This window comes from Carassius auratus, unplaced genomic scaffold (genome assembly GCF_003368295.1).
Source record: "Carassius auratus strain Wakin unplaced genomic scaffold, ASM336829v1 scaf_tig00217296, whole genome shotgun sequence".
Taxonomy (NCBI): Eukaryota; Metazoa; Chordata; class Actinopteri; order Cypriniformes; family Cyprinidae; genus Carassius; species Carassius auratus.
This window is the reverse complement of record NW_020528987.1, coordinates 149627-170720: the sequence shown is the minus strand read 5'-3', so window position 1 is coordinate 170720 and position 21094 is coordinate 149627. Positions and strand designations below refer to the sequence as shown.

General features: G+C 38.7%; 1 protein-coding gene across 6 annotated transcripts in view; it reads right to left on the bottom strand.

Moving 5' to 3' along the window:
• Positions 1-9957: 9957 nt before the first annotated feature.
• The window catches only part of LOC113100533 (band 4.1-like protein 1), a gene marked incomplete at its 5' end in the record, with an annotated part of 153550 nt that continues 142413 nt past the window's right edge, over positions 9958-21094 (bottom strand). For all 6 annotated transcript variants that reach the window (XM_026265214.1, XM_026265218.1, XM_026265215.1 and 3 more), the window contains 4 exon segments: positions 9958-11839; positions 12178-12294; positions 12658-12738; positions 13004-13099. In XM_026265214.1, the coding sequence (XP_026120999.1) occupies positions 12196-12294; positions 12658-12738; positions 13004-13099 (276 nt within the window).

Genomic DNA, 21094 nt, shown 5'->3' with positions numbered 1-21094 from the left:
CTAGATACATTTGTAACTGATTAATTATAGTCTAAATGAATAACGTGTGTGTGTGTTGTGAGAATGTGAGTTGGTCGGTCAGGCAGGCCCATTTGGTGTCTGGCATCGAGGGCTATCTAGTTATCTCGGAATGAGTTTGAAGTCTCAGTATAACTTTGCCATTAAGCACTCATATAAATGTATACCATGGGGCCAGATTCTGTAATTTACATGCAAATGCCTACAACATAAAGCCCAAACGATCATACATGATCCTAAGCAGATGCTACAATAATGATAAATAATAATGAATAATTAGCCTATAATGTAAAATTAGGCATACTTTCTACAGTACTTTTGTGTTCACCTTCAAGAAAACAAGTCTGGACAATGTTTGAGGCTTCATACTAGCGTGATGATTTCTGGATACCAGGCTGGCAGCAGAAAACACATAGCCACCAGGGATATTGAAGACAGTGCAAGCTACTTTGGCCAGACGGGGATATGACTTGGAGTTTTTATTCCAAAACTGTATGACATCTGCGTCCGGGTTCTGCCTCAGGGATGAAAGGAATTTTTCAACCTCACATTTGGCATCCCCAGGTTTGCACAACTGCTCACTGAAGTATGAACCAAACAGTCAAGCCCTTTTTGGTTCAGACTCAGAGCCAGGTGAGGTGGCGGTGTCCGGTGTCCCACGGGGTGGGTTTAGTGACTCAGTTTCCTCCACATCTTCCTAAGCCTTTTGCACACAGACTCGTCACAGATTATCCACTCAATTTTGAAACGTCAATCCAATACCGATGCTAAAAGTATATGCTTTTTGGTATAATGTATTTTGTAACGAAAGGAAATGTTGTTGGCCAGTGTTTTACCAAAGGCAGGGCATCATGGGCAGGGCAGCATCATTAGTGAGTAGGGATTTTATTTCACTGACAGCAGGGAGAATCATTTCAGGTTCCCCAACTCCCTTTGTAAACTGTCCGTGAGGTCTGCCAGTGGTGTCAGCACACGGACAAGGTGTATCAGCTGCCGTACTTCGTTGAGGGTGATGTGAGTGGCCATGGTCTTCAGTTTTGTTTGCCAAAATGGGTCTCTTTGGAACAGTCAAAGGACCGAGCCAATCATTTTTAACTGGCTGTTCCATCTAGTGATGTGGGCAATTGTTGGGCGGACACCTAAACTGTCTGTCTGTTCAGTGTTCAGGGTGCTTTTCCTCACACTTCTCACCATGCTTTCGACTTTCACGGGCAGCGTATTAATGCTGTCATGCTCGTTAATGGCGTCTTTGATCGCCAACTGAAGCATGTGAATGGGACACCTCAAATGTAAACTGGATACAGTAAAGTACTGATTGATTATGTTTTCGACATTGGACGCTACCTCTTCCACCTCGATCTGCGACAGCTCAGGTGGTCCGTGATCCTCCACATGTTCAGCACTGCTGCTGCTGACACCCATGGTGCCCTCATCAATGAGCTCATCCTCCTCTTCAGTCACAGTGAAGAGGATAAATGCCTTGATCATTTTGCTGGCACTGGCAGTGGCGACCCTTTTCACACGACGTTCCAGTATTTTAGAACACTTTCTTACATCTGGTAAATGCGATCTGCGGTATGGTGCCCCTGTATTTGGTCACAGCTCAACAAAACTGTGTGACCCCGGAATGTCCCATCTTTGAAGCTGACCAATTGCCAAGAAAGCTGTGCCCTCTTATACTGGTCCAAATCTCTTATGACAGAACAAACCTAACCCCCTTTTTCAACAGGTTTCACAGCCTATACTCCATCTTCTCCAGAGCATGAGGCATGAGCATGTCCCGCACAGTGTTATAGCAGTGTAACCTGGCTGGGCCGCGCCAGCAAAGTGTTGGATCCCTTTTCGTTCTCCTGCACTCAGTGGTTCATAGTCCATGAAGATCATTTTAAAGAAGGCTGTATCCAGTTCTTTCTTTCTCAACCCAGTTATTGTTGGTGCTCTGACTGTAGTGAAGAAACTTCTAAGTTCCTCACTTTGTTTTTGTTGCCGATTCTGCTCTCTCTCTTTCTCTATGAAATAAAAATCATGGGGTTAAGTAGGCTACATTAAAATATTCGTATTACAAAACTTTTTTTAATTGATTATTAGCTCATATTTCCTATTTCAACCATATTCAAAATGCTCACGTTTTTCTTTGGCCTCCCCTTTTTCACGCAGCATGATGTGTCTTTTTAGTTTAAAATACAAATCCTTACTTACTGAAATGTTCAACATCGATATCATCAATTTGTTTTGACAATAATTGTGCACCTGTATGACCTGTTGGTTTGCTTTTGGAAATATTTTACGAACTCCATCTCACCTACACAACGAACGATTTTTGAAGTTTAGGCTGACAGTTTGGTTAATTGTTGAAAGCACAGGTGAATTCTGGATGGTTTTGTGCCCTAGACTTGTGGTGTGAGCTGTATCGGAGCGGAACCGGAGGTTCTTGGAGTTGGAGTTAATTTGAAAGTTTGTTAGTGACTGTGTTAGGTGACTGAGGTGATGTCCTTTAGTACCTCCGATTTTTCATCAACAGTTGGCCGTGAAAGACTTGTTCGTTCTGGGTCGTTGTTGAACAGGTGCTTGTCATCTCTGATGTAGTGCACCAGGTGATCACCAGCCTTCCGTTCTGTTGCTGGTCACAGCGAGCACGACTCAACTTTGTGGTCATTTGCATGTAAATGGTCTTGAAGGAACTTCAGTTGTTTCATGACTTGTTCCATGTCTTCTGATGGTAAGCGGTCATGTTCTTGTGCATACTCAGCACTGTGCATGTCTGAGTGGTGCTGAGGTGGGTTTTGTTGTCGCTTACCCCCACGAGTTGCTCTTGGATGAGTCGGGTGAATACCTTTGGATGTCTGGTTAGGTTTCCGGATGTTCTTATCCTTTTGGTTTCTTGAGACGCGTGGCTGGTCCCATGGATTTTTCCAGCAGTTGGGCTGAAAACAGTCATGGATATGGGCGTCACACTCTCTGTGCTCTTGATGGAAGACTCTGGTGTTGTGATTCCACTGGGTGTCGTCCAGTGCAAGGCTTGAGTCTTTGTTGACAGAGTTCAAGAGTGTGGAGGTTCTGTTACCTTTCTTTGAGGCCATCTTCTGCTTGTTATAGGCCTTCTGTGTTAGGCCACGCAACTGTTGGATAGTCATGGAGTTCGGACAGGCCATGACACCTAGATGGTGACTGACTCCAGGGTGCAGATTCTTTAAGAAGAGGCTTTTGAAGTTCACATCCTCTTCAAGGTCAGGTTGGTTGTGTGCACCAAAGTAGGCTTGTTGGAGTCGGTTGTAGTAAGCCTGTGGAGTCTCTTGACGACCTTGTTTGGTTTCCAAGGCAGTTAACAGTCCATGTTCAGACTCTGGGTCTGTAAACTCTTTAATCAGGACCTCACGAAGTCGCTGGTAGTTTGACTGGGCTGTCGATCTAGAAAGTTTCGTATCTCGGGACTGGACGTGGCTCTAAGGAGGTATAACCAGTCTGTCAGTCACATGAGGTATCACTTCCAGATGAAATTCGATATGTCGCAGGTAGGCTTGGATGTCGGGGCTCTCTGTGGAGTCCGGGTTGAACCTGCTGATGTTTTTAGACAGCTTGGTGAGGTCTTTGATTGTCATCCCGTGTGCAGCTCCAAGGCCTTGGACGGGAGGTTTTCTTTCGTTGGCAGGAAAGGGTTGTGTGGCGAAGGTAGGTGAGGTTTTGGGTTGTGGCCCTTCGCTCATTTCGTTATATGCCAGTTCTTGGACGTGGGACTCTGCTCTGCTTAGCAGTGACGAGGCTAAGAGAGGTTTCTCTTTCCTTGGCTCTTGTTTGTGCTTGTAAGCATTTTGGAGTTCTTTTCTGACCATGTAGAGCTCATCGTTGGTATCATCTAGTTGTTGGGTCAGATTGTCAATTTCAGTTCTGTACCTTTCAAGGTGGTCTTTCAAAGCACTATTTTCAGAATTCTTGTTTCTGATGTCTATCTTGGCTTTCTCTAGTAGCTGTTCGGCATACTGGAGTCTGTTTACCAGGTCTTTCTGAGCAGCCGTTGCATGTTGCTGGTCGAGCTGAGCCGCTGCCAGGGCTGCTAGGAGCTTCATAACTTGTTCCGTTGTTTCCTGCTCCCTCTCGCTGGGTGCTTTGAGTTGATCTTGAACTTTCACTTTCAGCTTGTCTATACGACGTTGAACACTCTTGAAGGTGGGTGATGTGCTTGTCGCTCAGTTTCAGCTGGGTTGTGAAGGCATAGCTTAGGGAGCTGGTGATCTTGACTAGCTCCTCGTGGTTGTTGTTCTGGCTTGAATCTTGTGTCAGGAATCTTCTCAGGATTTGGATTATTATTAAAAATATTAACAGTTCAAATGTCTTTGGAGTGAGGCTGTCTGTCATGCTTCTCAGCCAAGTGTTCACATCATCCCCATGGGCAATGGGGTCTGCAGTCTGCGGCATGTTGGCATGCTAGGGAGAAGAGAGACTGACACAGATCTGTGTGGAGTAAAAGCCTATGTGTTGTGGGACAACTAAGTGTTGTATCAGTGATTGTGAACCACTAGTGAAATGTGGGGATGACTGTTTTGGTCTCAGGGTGTCTAAGTAGACTAGAGATGCGAAGACTTTTTTCACTCTAATGAGGAAGAGGAAAAGAGAGAAAGAGGTGAAAAACAAATTCAATGACAAGCAAAATTTCAGTTTTTCCAATTAAATGTTATCAATAAGGTAAACAATATTATTATATTTCTTGTTTTGGACAAAAGAATACAATAATAATGCTGATATCTCTTTCCTTAGTCTGACAGGATTGACACCGTACACCTTTCAGTTGGACCGCTCACCCGGTAGGCTGCGAAGGCGACAGTTGTTCAACACGTATCTCTATTAAATTGATCTCAACGTTGGATTAGATGCTAAAACTTGGATTGCGTTTCCAAATGTAGGGAGGTTAGGAAGAACAAAGGAGAGGATGATTACAATCAAAATTCATAAGGATGATTCGTCGTCTTTGGCACGATTGTGTATTTAATTCAGTTAGAATTGATTGATGGTTCTTACATGTCCTACAAATGTAAAAAGAGAAGAGGAAAGTAAAGGAGAGAGAGGATGGAGATGGTAAGTCTCAGTAGCGGTTATCTCAACTACAAGGAGAGCATTGTGTTAGTTGCTATACAACTAATCAAACAAAATAAACTTTAAGTGAAAGAGAGTTTTCTTTCTAATTTATTTGAACTTGTAGTGAGGGATAACAATGTCTCCTTTTAGGGCTCAGGTGTGTCGTTCCCCGCTAGGATACACAAAGTAAAGAAATGGTAAGAAAAAGTAAAATAAAATAAATAAAAATAATAAATAAATAGGCAAAATATGCAAAGAAATGAAATTAGAGGAAATCAATAAGTAAAACAATAGTGGTTAAGTGTATAATCAAAACAGTAAGAGGGGTAAAACGCAATCAAATAAGTAAAGGTCTGAATAGCATATATTCAGATAGGTAATACATAAATTAGGAAGAATAAGTTTACTTAAACTTTCAAAGTTCAAGGCTTATTCATTCCTAAAATAATTAGGCCCAAAAGAGATTACTAGAAATAAAAGATCATATGAAATGATCTGAGAGGGAAATTTTAAATGCTTCAAAACAAATTTAATGTTTCAATTAAATTTCAATTTGACAATTAATAATTGTGAGTCGGTATTTCCCTTTCTAGTAAAATGAAAATAATAATACGTTAAGGCTTCCGGGTCACGGTCGTCACTATGGCAACCAAAACACACTTTAGTGGATTAACGTTAGCAAAAGGTTTCCTTCGCTGTTGGTACACAGTTAAAATTTACTTGATCAAGCTTTTAAAACACTCCCATTCAAATTACTCTCGGACACACGCAGTGTTACGCGAGATTGCATTCACTTTGTGAACGGATACAAATGGGCAAACATTGTTCTCTAATGTTTAACGTTAACTTAGGGGAGTCGAATATCAAATTTGATTCGGCAGTGGAACACGCACTGGCAATCAAACAATATGAAATATGAATACGGAGGCTCTGATAAATAGATTGAGGAACACGCTCAAAACTATTCTTTATTCACCGATTTATATCCCTTTTGAAACACTAACAGTTTAGCTCCGTTCAGCAAACAGTGACTGAGATAGCTTTTGAGAGAGACACTGGAACACGCAGTGAAATCAAATCAGCTATAAACAAGGCAGTACAAAAATGAGGAACACGCTCAATTTCTACCTTATTGTACGATCTCAAGATGTTTACTTTTAAGTTCACTTACTGCTGTTAACAACGGAGAGATGGACTTGAGTTCTAGCTGCTTTCAATCATTTGAGGGGGCGTGCGCTGCTTACGGCACGGGTCACACACACACACACACACACACACACACGTCTCGACTCAGGTTCTTTCATCCGCAACAGAAGAAAATATTAAATATCTTGGTTTATGCTCACAATTTAGATTAAACTGCCCACATTTTCCTCCACCATAATAAATGTAACGGAACAGGTCAATTTAGCTCAAAGGGAATAATTTAATAATATAAAGGGAATTTGAACAGAATCACTGTTTCATGGCTGATCACTGAGACGCCCTGCGATTCACTGAACGAGCCGTTTAACATCAAATCTGCGCTGGATACTAATATCCAAACTATAGTGAAAACACTATCAATTAGCACAGTAACAAGATCGGCAGTTTAACCTGTTAACTGTCACTCACGTTTTTGAAGATAGACTTGAATATGCATGATACAAACCCAATTTTTTTCCAAATTCATGACTGAAAACATTTTGTAACATGATTTTGATGTACCATTTACATGGTAATACAATGTCTGATTTTAAAATGGGTTTTGAAGGATGAATTTTGAGATTTTATGTTTTCAAGTGATATATAACTTCTGATGATTTCTAAAATGTGATAGAGAAAAAGGCAACGAGGAAGTCTTATTTAAAAAAAAAAAGGTCAAAACTCCTTTTGTAATGTAGATTTCTGAGGGTGCACTCTTGTCATAAATTAATCTATTACTTTTCCTACATAATTTTTTACAAAAAATATTGGTAAAATATATATTTGGGAGTCTTAGACCTTTCCAACGATATATAGTTTGTCAAGATTAGATTAGATTTGATTGTAATATAGTATAGTCAACGTAGGCATCCCGTATACGGGACGGGGTGACAGTAAGCAGGTTAAGACATTAACTTGTTAGCACAAAACACAAGATACTTATCTTTTCAATATGAATAAGGCTTTATTGGATAAATCTAAGACATATAAAGTAATCTAACACATAAACGGATGCACTCATAGATTCACACAAGTTGCAGGAAGATCGAAAGTTAGGGAAAGATGAGTTTAAGAGAATGGAAATATGGAATCCCAAGTTTACAGCAATACGTTAAATTGCATAGACATGAACAACCATCAATCACGTAATTAGCCCTCGCATTGAGTTCCTCAGTGAGGTTAAAATTATATTAGATACACCAGTAAAGGTCACAGTCTGGAGGTAAAGTTACTCGCGTCTCCTGTGAAAAAGGAGTCCCGTTGAAAGGGCTATCCCGATGTCGCTGATTGGCTGGAAGTTCAGTAGTCCCTGAAGTGACGTCTTAGGAAGGTCCGTGGTTGTTGGGCGTTGGCTGAAAGTGCAGAGTCGTGTGCGCTGGTTGAAGTTGAATGGGCACCCGAGGTCAGGCGTCGGAGACTCAACGTTACAAAACTTAACTCAGAACACGAAACTCTCAAACGGAAAAGAAAAGAAATAAAGTTTGACGAGACAAGGTTGTGTTCCTTCTCATCGTGTCTAAGTAGCAGCAGGCTTGCAGGCCGAAGCACGCTGGAACTCCGCTCAAACAGTGATGACTAAACAGCATGGCTAGAGAAGCTAAAGCTAGGTAGCAAAGCTACAAGCTAAAAGCTAAGAGCAGGCATGACTGATAGCACAAGCAATGCTAGAACTAAAAGCAAAGATTTTATGGTGTCTTAAGTATTTAAACTGGCCTGTTGGCCACACCTCAAATGTTGTCTTGACCAATCAGACCAATCAGCCAGTCTTGGCTCAGGGGTATCATAAATCATATGTTTATCTTACCAAGCATGTGGTCCGAATTTAATTTTGGACATGATTCCTATAAAACGAATATGATCAATAAATGATTATCTGTGCTAATTCAAGCAAGCAAATTCGATCACACACATACCAAACATAATTATGAATCCTTAAGCTATGCCATAGTTATATATATAAAAAAAAAAACCTACACAATAAGTGATTATAACATGATAGTCAAATGCGTGGGTTACACATAAATGAATATGGAGTGAATCGATGGACTGATTCATTTATAAGTCATTTTGGAGTTCATTTTGGTCCATATATATGTACAAAAGACAGTTTCTTTGTCATTCTCTGACATAGGGATGTTCTGTGAAGACAGAGGTTTAAAAAGCCCTTCCCCCTTAGGAATTTCAGTCTTGTTCTGCTAGGTGGGGGGAAGTCAATGGAAGTGTTTAACTCATGGGTTTCCATGTGATGTCCAGCGTTGCATTTAAATTATGAACAACAAATTGGTCAATCTCTTCTGCGAATTAAAAATTGTCAATAATTGTTCTAGTGGTGATAATGTTGAAAGCTTTTGTGTGAACAAGTTGGTTGGTTGGTTATCTTCCTTGGGACTTGTGGCACAGAATGTTTTATGACTTCCTGAGGAATTCGGCTAGTGTTGTAAACACAGCTTTGATAGACTCTTTAATTTGTCTGGTTCGACTCATTTCTGTTACAATACTATTAATAATAAAGGAGAATGTGCATTGTAAATGTCAGTAATTTATCTTTTTTGACTTTTATAAAAATGATTTAGAGGCTGAAATATGTGAGTTTTATATTTTTATAAAAAACTTTAATCTTTCAAATGTGGCCATCATTTTTAATGTTATTATTTTAATGTTTGTGTAAACAAAAAGTACATATTGATGCTAATTGTATTTGTTATTTGCTGGATTTCTACATAAACTTAGTGAATTGATTTAATTGTGTAGCATTAGGACTTTTTAAACAGGATTCTGTGATAACCAATGTGGGAAGGTCTGAACATGGACTAAACGTGAAATAACGTGTGTTCTTAGAATGAACACAAAACGACAAACTTTGATGTTTTTATGGAAACTCACCCCATAAAAAACAGAAAAGTATTCTTGCAGATCCGAAGTTTGCACTGTGCGTCTGTTTGCCTCTAAATGTTACGGATTTTCCCCATTTCTCTGTCTTTATCCCCATCAAATGTTACTATCGATATAGCCTCTGATATCTTACGGTCCAACTCGTCTGACGCCAGTCCAATACATTCTTCTTCGTCGTCATCTTCACTCAGTTGTAGATTAGGGATATTACAGTCTTATTATGCCGCTTTCATCGTCGCTCAGATCGTCTTCAGAATCAGTGAGCGCTTGTTTATAAGCATCCGGGTTGTCGAAGAAGTACTTCAAAGCATTTTCGGTGTAATGGCCACGGTTCAGCTCGTCTGCGTTCATCTTTGCGGCGTCCATCTTCATTGAATTTTGATATCAGCTACAGCCGGCCACAGCGCTGCATACTAAGTAGCCACGCTTCCCTCGGAGGGCGGGGGCAATAACAGAAGAAACAAAAGCCAGGCTTATCTAGTATGGAAATACAGACAGACAATGAAACGCCCCTACTGCGTGCTAGAATCTCCGACAAACAAGCTGATTTCAACCTCAAAATGTACGCTTTTAAATATACCAATACTGCTATCTCAAACACGGAGAGGCTACTTTGTGATATCAACTAACAGATTCTGCAAAAAAAGTTGTGCTGCCGACTTGTGTCTCACTGGTTTCCGTGACGGGTCACACACACACGCACACGCACGCACGCGCACGCACGCACGCACACACACACACACACACACACACACACACACACACACACACACACACACACACACACACATATATATATGATAATTTAATTGTTTAAATAAAAGACAACTATTAACTGTCATATAAAATAATGGCATTTTTAGTCATTCAAATATAAGATAATTTTGTAGTTTGATAATGCACAGCAAATCAAAGTTATGCATCACACAATTTGTTTGATACAATGAAGTTCTGTCATATTAATCATAGTAACAGTCCTTTATTCCATTAACTTTTTGCTTAATAACAGACTCAACTGCTTGAAACCTGATGATGCTCTGACATCTATATATGAGAGAATCACGTAGTAACATTTTTCCAAAATTAACAGTAGGATTAACTTTTTAGCAGGTCCACAAAAATTCTGCAGATTTATTTCTGCAGACATTCCCCAAGCATCTTCCATCCCTCAGGAAAAAGTGTTGAGAAGTGTGACATACAGACACAAAAAACATGGTTAACGGTGACACATTGGTGCCATAATGTGGAATAAACACAGTATGTATAAATCACAGTTTTATCTACAAACATGAATTATTGCAAAAATTTTGAAAGCAAGAGCTCACAGTATATAGTACCCCTCTGTTAGTGGATTTCTGCACTAGAAAGCATAGAACATAAAAATATATGATGAATGTTTTTTTTTTCTTTTTTTATATGACAATGCACAATTTGTTTACAATATGTGTTATGCTTTTGATTGGAATATACAGATACGTTACATTCACACTGCTGTATGGTAACAATTTATAGAGATAGAAAACCCAGAATCTAAAATTAAGCGAGCATATAAAAAAAAGTCATAAAAAAAGTAATAGCATAATTTAAATGTAACTAACTGAAAATCAAAAAAGGCCTTACATAATAAACATTTAAAAATTAATTATAAAACCAAAATAAATTTTATTGATCAAGCATAAGAAACTAGAAAACAACCTTGTGAGTTGCTCTGTCCTTCCAAGGCAACAACATCCTGAAACAACTGATTTTAAACATAATATAATATTCTCATTTAATATAACAAAGATTTAAAACATTCTACGATACAATATGTCAAAGTTCCACACAGAAGACTGAGAAATGCATTTAAATAAAGAATGTGAATAATGACATGATACTCTAATAAAAATAAAAAATAAAAATTTTTTGTTATTTATAAAACATTATTTTTTAATTGATTCTATGTAAGCAACATTTTTCTAACCTCAACCACCATCTTGGATTATATATTTTCATTGAGCTCATTAAAATGTATTATGGAATTTCCTTATTTATAAGATTTCTAAGACAGCAGTATAATTATCTTTTTGAAAAGTCTTCGTGTCAGGTTAATGATGCCCTAACATGTACCCTAATAAGCAAGTCAACAAGATTTTGAATGGAGCCAAGTTAATATTGATCCTCAGTTGACCTAGGTAAAATAATGTTGAAGAAAGCAAGGAGTTTGAAAGGTTTTTTTTTTTTTTTTTGTATATAATCATTGCCACGTCTTGACACAACAAAATGCCACATGGATTCAGTTTGGAAGGATTTTTTTTTCCAAGTCTGATGTCACAGAATGAAGTCCATGCATAATAGCATTAGTTTACCAACACTTTCAGCAATTTTATTTATATCCCCTCTAAATTAAATGTTAAATTACTGACATTTATACAAGGCTGCAGATAATTCCGACTACAGTTGATATGTTGAAAGTAATCTGAATGGTACAGAGCATTGTAAAGACACCGGAGGATGGGAGATTGTCACTTAATTAGACAGATTAGATTGTGATGGCAGAGGACTGGGTGCATGGGTGATTTGTTTTGGCAAACTGTTCAGTAGCATAAGTAGCACAACTCCTTTCAACTGAAATACATAGAACTAGAGTTGATCTTCTCTCCACGTTCCAAATAGCATCTTTTATTGATCAAGACTGGAACAATTGGAAAAATTGTTCCACAATTGTTCCAAAACAGTACACACACATGCACGTACACACACACATACACGCAGGTACACACACACACACACACACACACACACACACATAGAGAGAGAGAGGAGAGAGAGAGAGATGTACCACAGTTAAAAAAAGCTCAGAAACATGCAATCATATAACTTCAGAGATAAACCATATAATTCAAATAAATTTTACTTGATTTCACTTTACATTTAACATGTTCAAATATCACAATGGACAATAAGAAACTCTAAGTTTTAGAAATTCAAATGAAATAAAATGAAATAAAATGTTCTTTATGTTTGCTGTACCTCATATGTTCGATGTTTCTATTCATATGAAGAGTCTGTTTCCCTGACCACTATGGCCTTAGTCACCAGCATATCAGGGTGCTGTTGTTTGGCCTCCTGTATTGCCATGGCGAGGGCCTGCAGAAATTCAGTTTTAATGACAGTAAAGTGATTTTAATATACATGTACCTTTACATTTTTTGATGACCTACATATTATGCTAAATTAGGTTTAGTGCTTTCCAAATCATACTAGATTATAAACAGTTTTGGGTGAATTTTATACTTGTAAAATTTATTTAAAAAATAAATAAAAGTGTATGTGTCTTAGCAGCCTGAACATTCTATTTTAGTCAGGGTAAGCAATCATGAAAGGGCTATGTGGTTTCTACATTTATTTATTGCATGTACAAATTTACCAGCACTGGTCATCTGTCTTCCTTCATATTTAATAAGTAGATACTTGACCATACATACATTACATATATATGTCTTTGCTTACCTGATGTTGATCGACATCATCATCTCCTGTTATGATGATTCTTTTCTCAATCCTGGTCTCTGCATAACCTCCTTTTACTGTCTGAAACCAGTTAAAAAGATTAAAGATTTAAATCTCTGACAAAATATTGCAGCTGTCATTTTTATAGTCATTTTTTATAGTCTTTCGCAACCATCCTATTCATTTAAAGATTCTTTTTTTAAATTCAAATATTCACCTTATTAATGTTTGCAGACAAATTGATCTGTCCATTTACTATATATAATTTTTGAAATTATGTGAAGCTGAATAATTATGGTGTGTTGGCTCACAGGATTGTTCTCAAACTCAAGGTGATATCTCTTACCTTGGACACTTGAGTCGTGGTTGCTGAGGTAATGCTTTCCGTAGTGACGGTGATAGGAGAAGCAACAAATTGTCTTTCTACACTGTTTGACCGTACCTAAAATACAACCAGTTATATGTTCTAGTGTTAAAACAGTTTTACCCCTCTCCTCTTTGCAAAGTAATAAATAAATATCATGCAGACAACTGTACATACAGTACACAATTAATAAACCATTATTCAGACCCTTTGCTTCAGCACTAGAAATTTAGCTCAGATGTATCCCATTTCCAAGACACAGATCTGGGAAGGCTACAAAAATCTTTTCCATTGAAGGTTGCTTTGAGTGGCCTTCATTATTCTTAAAAGGAAGAACAATTTTGGAACAACCAGGCATTTCCTAGAGCAGGCCATCCAAAGCAATCAGGGGAGAAGGGTCTTGGTGAATAAAAACCCACTGATAACTCTGGTTGAGCTCTAGAAATCATGTATGGAACAACCAGAAACCTGTAGTTCATCAGTCCAGAAAAAGTGACTCCATGACACAGGACAACTTCACTATAGTATTTGAGCATTTGTATAGTGTTCAGACGCACATTGTACACTCATTAACTCGCACAGCACAAGCAGCCCCCTGTCTCAGTGGAACAACCATGAGCATTATCTCAATGCTTGTGCCTTTTGCAAGCTGAACCACATTCAAAGAGGAAGCTGCACAGAAAGAACACAATAAATGCGGAGATGTGGACAAAACAAGAGAGCTGTACATTCGAGAAAACATGCCCTGCATGTAGGAAGCATACTGTTTTACTTACTGTGTAGAAACCAAAACATATTCGCAACCATATTCGCATATAATGCAACCACTACTCATGTTTACTTAGATCAGGCCAGTCATTCAGGCAGAGTGATGCTGGAAGTTGTCCTGGTGAGACTCTCCAGAGGCAAAAGATTTCTGGAAACCCATGCAGTATCAGATGATGGTTCTGATTGAACAATCACACTACCAAGAGCAGTCTAGCATCTTGGTCTAAAAGGATCTGAGAGACTGTTAACTCTTAGGCAGGGTTGAGAGGGTTACTTTTATGTATTCTGTTACAGATACAAATTACTTAATTAAAAAACTATTCATTAAGGTAATCCAAGTACGACAATATAAAAAGTTATGTAATCTGATAACTTTTGGATTAATTCAAGTTACATATGTAAAATAAAGTTAAAAAAATCTAAGTACTTTTATTTAATTATGACTTTAAAATGAAAACTAATAAAAACTAGTAAAAAACTTAAAAATTGTGTCTTGTTTCACCATCTAGATTTTTACAGTCTGTATATATATATATATATATATATATATATATATATAGGCACATAGGTCTGAAGTAATACATTTAGGTAAATGGGTGCAGAGCCAGTGGGTGTTTTATAGGCAAACATCAATCCCTTGAATTTAATGCGAGCAGCTATTGTGGTAGCCAGTGTAAATTGATAAACAAATGCTAACAGTTTAGGGGAAGGAAGTGAAGATGAAACTATTGCAGATAGCTGGGAGGGTGAGTATGAGTCATGAGTTTTTCGTGAATTATACATCTTAGATGTAGCCGCACTGGGTTGTACATAATAATTAACTCAAATTATATATAGGGAATTTGAATAATTAATCAGGAATATGATTAATATATATCTCATATGACAGTTACACTAAATTTTATTGATTATGAAAAATAGCTCAATTGCATTCATCAATAACTCATTACAGGGCACTGCAATTTACTCATTAATATGTCAATATTCCATTCTTCATATCAATTATTGTGATATCTCTTATATCTCTTGTATACAAATCAAACAGTGGTTTGTCCAGCAAACGGTCGTAAGATTAACTTATCAATTTTCAATAAAGTTATCACTTCTTATAATTCAAGGAAAAATATTCTCTGGCCATGAAAACATTATCCTATCATTATGATAAATTTAGTTTCTAACTTTAAATAGCATGTAGCTAAAGATCACACTTCATTGACTCGTAATGTGAGCGGTTTGGAGGCAATCATGAATATATTGGTTTTTAATAATTGAACTAATAATACATCAAACTACATATCACACAGAGTAAATATGCGTACGACAATACAGACAGTAAACTTTGAACAAGACATAACGGAATCCAAATAAGGGAGAGGAAGAGAGAGAGAGAGAGAGAGAGAGAAAGAGAGAGAGATCACAGAATGAGCTCAGGTATGAAAATCACAGACAGTAAACTTTTGGAAGCCAACAACGACTCAAATCATAGAAACACTTTAAGCAGCATTTAAATCTCCATAGAGAAAGATACTTGCATGGTCCAGCGTGCGTGAGCGTGGTCTTTTTTTGATGCTTTGTGCGCTGGTCTTTTGAAACGCTGGAGCAGCGTGGTCCTTTGTCTTCCGGCCCGGGGCTGCTGCGGAATCGCGCGGTATTTAAAAGGTTCAACAAACAATGTTCCAGAATTCGTCTTCCTTGTGTGGAGAGGCGAATAGTTGAATAAACTTAGTAAAGAAAAGAAAAGAAAACAATGAAAACAAAAGCTTCCGAAGGAGCCATGAGAATGGCTCTCCTCTCAGCCCCTGTGCTGAAGGGGACGGCGATAGGCGGGGCGAGCGGGAGCGACGACGGTCGATGCAGGAGGGAAGGGAGTAAGAGTAAGAAGAGAAGGCGGACCTTGTTCGGTCAGCTCTTATGGCTTGAGATGGTTCACGCCTCTGTTCGCGTGAACAACCAATGAACGTCTACGATCTGAAGCGGGAAAAAGTTCCTTTGTCTCTGCGGAAACACCCACCCTAATGATTTAGGGCTTATCAAATTTCAGCAGTGATATTCTAGCAAGTTCGTAATTCAAGATTAATACATTTTACACACCTTTTACACAGGGGAATAGTTGGGTCACAACATGACAATTACAAAAACACCAAACAGTGTATAACTGATAGAAACACGAAGTTACTTTCAAATGCAGAATTACACACATTTAAAGATTAACACACGCTAATAAATTGCAGATAGTCCCAATTTATATGGGAAACATCTCAATGCACCAACAAAAACAATACTATATACTTTTAGACTACGTCTGAGTACATTTTACCATTCTTTTTGTAAGAGATACCATTCCTGTCCTGTTTCCCAGTGGGATCATAAAGTTTTACGACCTGGTCAGGAGTGGGGTTACAGAAAACATGACTCTATTTGAGAAAGTTAAAATGTGGAGAAACATTTCCAATTTATAAGCTAGTAAAATTATAATCCTCGCATAACAAGGATTAACCATTGTACGCACAGACATATTCAAAATACATATTATTAAGGACTTACATAAAGAAAAGTTTGTTTGCGTGTGTGTGCTTATGTGTGTGTGTGTGTGTTTGTGTGTGAAATGGGTTTCGTTTCTCCTTTGAGGCTCGCACGGGTATCCCTGGACAGTCTCAATAGGTGTAATAACTGTCACTCAAGGCAGGATGTGGCCGACATTAGGGCACCCAAAATGGTGAATTATGTTGTCAAACGAAGGTCCTTGTTTAATCATGTTCTGGTCTTTGAGTGCAGAATGTGTTAGAGTCAGGATTCATTAATATGGAACAGATAGCTGAAATACCATCATTTTATTTATTTATTTTATTTATTTAGTTATTTATTTAGGCCAAAAAATATCTGCTGAGGGAAGGAGATTGACAACAGAGCGTGTAGAAGCATTACAGCAACTCCCAAAACCCCTGACAGTTACAGGAATGCGGAAGGTGATGGGACTTTTCCACTACTGTTGCCAGTATATACCTGATTTTGCCAGCCTCACTAGTCCTCTTATTGATCTGTATAAAGGGGGAAGCCTGGAGTGGAACAGATAGAATGGACACCAGAAGCTGAGGAAAAATTTACCTCTATGAAAGAGAAACTGATTTCAGCTCCAGCCTTGGGACTTCCTGATGGTCGTTTGCCATTTCATTGGTGGACCAGGGTGGCAGATGAGACCTACTCAGCAGTGTTTTGTTTCAAAAACCAGGTGATCAATACAAACCAGTTGGATACTTTTCCATAAAGATTCCTGTTACCATGATAGGTCTACCACGATGTATACAAGCCCTTGATGGTGCCACATGGGCAGTGAGTGCTGTGTAGAATCTGATAGGTGCACAAACCATCACATTGCCCACCCCACACAGTATAGTAACGCTGTTGAAGAACACAAACATCAAAACAATTACTGATTCGAAAAGAGCAAAATGGGAAGCAGCTTTGCTGAACAAGGACTTGAGAGTGGAAATCATCAGAGACACTTCCCTTAACCCCGCAACAATGATGCTGGAACCACATGAGGGAACACCACACAAGTGTGAAAAACAAGTAGAGGAAGAAAGCCTTGGTCCAGTTAATCCAATCCCTCTTGAAAATCCAGATTATTACATAGATGGGAAACGACACACTGGATGGGCTGTAGTGGAGGCTGATGGAACTGTTGTGAAGAAAGGAGCTCTTCCGGGGCAATTTTCAGCACAGGTAGCTGAGCTCATAGCACTTACGGAAGCTCTTGAACTATCAGAAGGAGATCGAGTCAACATCTATACAGATAGTCGTAATGCTTTCGGCGTGGTACATGACTATCTCTCCATATGGAAAAGACGTGGTCTCATCACTAGCAATGGGAGCGAAATACAATATGCTTTCATAATTCGTTGCTTGATTGTAGCATGTCACTTACCAAGAGAAGCAGCCGTGATCAAGGTAAAATCACATCAATCTGACAAATCCAAAGAAAGTCAAGGAAACATGGCAGCAGATGTAGCAGCTATACTTTCCCCTACTCCTGTCACCTTGGTTCAAGAAAACAGAAAGGATAATCCTAAACTCCATCTTCTGTCATATCACACAGAGACAGAAGAAGAGAAAGAACAATGGGAAAAAGTAGGAGCAAAAAAAGATGGTCAAGGTATCTGGAGAATTCCAACAGGACAAGTGGTAATGCCTATTGGAACAAGAAAATAATTAATACAGTTTTATCATGAAAAAGTGCATGCTGGAGCAATAGCAATGAAAGCTCAAATCAGTGAGACTTGGTGGTGGCCACGAATGATGAGAGACATTGATGATTATTGTAGGATATGTTTGATCTGTATAAAAGCAAATGTGGGAAAGCCTGTAAAGGCAAGAATGTCACATGCAACCAGACCAACCATGGGCCATGGACACATCTTCAGATTGATTTCACAGGACCATGTCACCCAGTGGAGGTTACCGATACATTCTAGTTATCATAGATCAATTTACTAGATGGGTCGAAGCATTTCCAACAAAAACTTGCATAGCTGAAGCTGCAGCACGAGTAATGGTGGAAGAAGTTTTTCCTCGCTGGGGCCTTCCATATGAAATTGATTCTGACAATGGAACCCACTTCACTGGAAAACTGATGAAGGAAGCAATGATATTGATGGAAATTAATCAAAAGTTCCATATTCCCTATAGACCACAAAGACTCTTACCAAAGCCATTCTGCAGACTGGCCAAGGTTGGCATAAATTATTACCTGCTATTTTGTGGAACTTAAGAGCAACTCCAAACAGAGTAACAAGACAAACCCCTTTTGAACTAATGACTGGAAGAGCAATGGTTCTACCTCCTGATGCTCCGCCGCCTGCAGGAACAGGAGGAGATTCCACTTTATTCCAAGAAAAATTTAGACGATATCTCACTATGCTGGACAGAGCTACCAAAGAAAACATCCAGAAGGTGCGAGAAGCTCAGCAGCAGTGGGATGAAAAACACACCACTACTGACATTCCACACATTCCCGAGTTAGGTAGTGTTGTTATGGTGAAACAATTTGCTAGGAAAGGTTTAGAGCCTAGGTGATATAGGACCATATGAGATACTTTAAACAACATATACAAATTTGTGCCTTAAAAGGAAGGGTGTGGTATCATATAGATGGTATCACTGGTCACAAGTTAAAGAGCCACACAGATGGGAAATCAACATTACAGTGTATGATGTAGCTGTCCATCAGTGTAAACAATGTGCAAAGTAATTAAACCAAAAAGTACACGAGCTTCTAAAGTAAGGAGTCGTCTCTGAATCGCTGAAACAAGTCGTTATAGATTTCAAATCTTTTGCCCATCTCTATGTACTTCACTAGGAACACTTTGCATAATAATCTCTGCCTACCATCTTGGGAGAAACGGAACTCTGACCTGTTTTAACCTTGGATGGATTTAAACCTATTGTACAGGACTTATAAACAGGGATAGGAAGCTTAGAATTTTCATCTTACTGGCTCTTTAAGCCTTGTTTAGTGAATGAACAAAATGATAGTGATAGCTTATGGCCTGAAATTGAGCAATGTTCATCCATTACTTTTAAAGATTGGGTAACAAGAAGTGATGTTTAATGATTTCTTTGCTTCCATTTCAGGAATCAGTTCCATTGAAAATGATTAGAGATGGTTGCAAGTTATAGAGTAAAATATGATGTTGCACAACTACATTGCACAACATAAACACAACCCCACAAACAATCAACACCTGCTTACTGATTTACAACCCCAAGGGATAGGATTCTTTAACATCAACATTTATGTTAGTTTGTTATTTTGGCCAGGAACTGGAGGAGTTAAGGTACCGGACGAGTCCAGGCACTGGTGAAGATTTATACATTTTTCCTTTAGATAACTGGGGTTCATTTTAAATACATACACATAGACGTAATTACACACATAGTATTCGGGAACATATCATGGGTTGGGGTTATTTTGTTTGTTTTGTTCTATTCCTGATTCCGTATGTTTCTATTCTTCTGTCCTTTTGTGTCTTTTGTTCTTTGGTTTGCTTTTTCTCTCCTTACTATCACTCCATTAGGTGGCGACGATGGTGTGAAACTGATGGCCGTAGTTTCAGAATGGGGGAGATGTAAACCAAAAATTTCTTATTTTAATATTACTTATATTTATTTGTGAAGTATTAATGCATGAGTTAACATTTTACTGCATGAGTTAAAGTCTGCATGAACATGTAGGATCATATGACAGACACAGGGAGAGGAGCTAATTTTGACCATACCAGAATGTGTACAAGAAGGAACGTGTGTACATGTAATGTGTTCCACTGATGCATAGGGTGGCTTCTTCTTTCCACCAATGTATGTATGTATAAATATATCAACTGATGTAAGCATGAAGTATACATTCTATTCTAAACAAACAAACATGTTTCTGTACCTTGTAAGGAATTTGGTCAGTGGTATATAAGCTATGGTCACTGTTAAAGTCTCAGAGAAACTGAGAAACGGAGAAAGAACATACAGCTGGCAAAGACAACGTGTTTCTCTCCTATGCCTGATACATATGTCGATAAAGATTTTTGACAAGGCAACTGGTATTCGGCCCTGTGATTGAATTGTAAGGGGACAAAGACTGATTTTAGATCAACAGAACTGAAAAGTGAGCATGGGTGTTTAGCTACCCTAGGGAGCTGTTGGAGCCCATGCTTTGATATGATCGTCTTTTAGCGCAGCTTGTCAGTAAACAACGACTCTATGTAATTAATACTGCTCCATGTGATTACAGAACCGGCTTTACTGACAAGATTCACATTAAATATCACATGCAATTTATTGTGCACCCTTCTGAAATCAACTCACATATGGCAGGTGTTAATTTCAAGCCCTGGTCCTAATACTTCTGGACAGGGGCGGACTGGCCATCTGTGTGATCTGGAGAATCACAGAATAGCCGGTACTCCAGGACGGCCGGCCCACCACCCGCCGCGCATGCAGTCATCACCTGTCAAACCCCCGCCCCCCGCTAATATGTTTTACACTCCAGTTCTGTAGGTGGCAGCAATGCACCTTTAAGTTGGATGACAGCTGCACTGGCCGTGGCCGCCAAGTAAGAAGAATAAGAAGTGGAAGAGTAGGAAGAAATGAACAGCAAAGACGTTAACATTAGAAGAGGCAAACAAACAAACAATATGCATAACGCGGCCGCGGGTTAAAAAAACGGAAAGAAAAGGGTGGGGCTGAGAAGGCGAGAAAAAAAGCGGAATTTAGATACTGAAGCCACTAAATTTCCCAAACTAACTGAAATATATA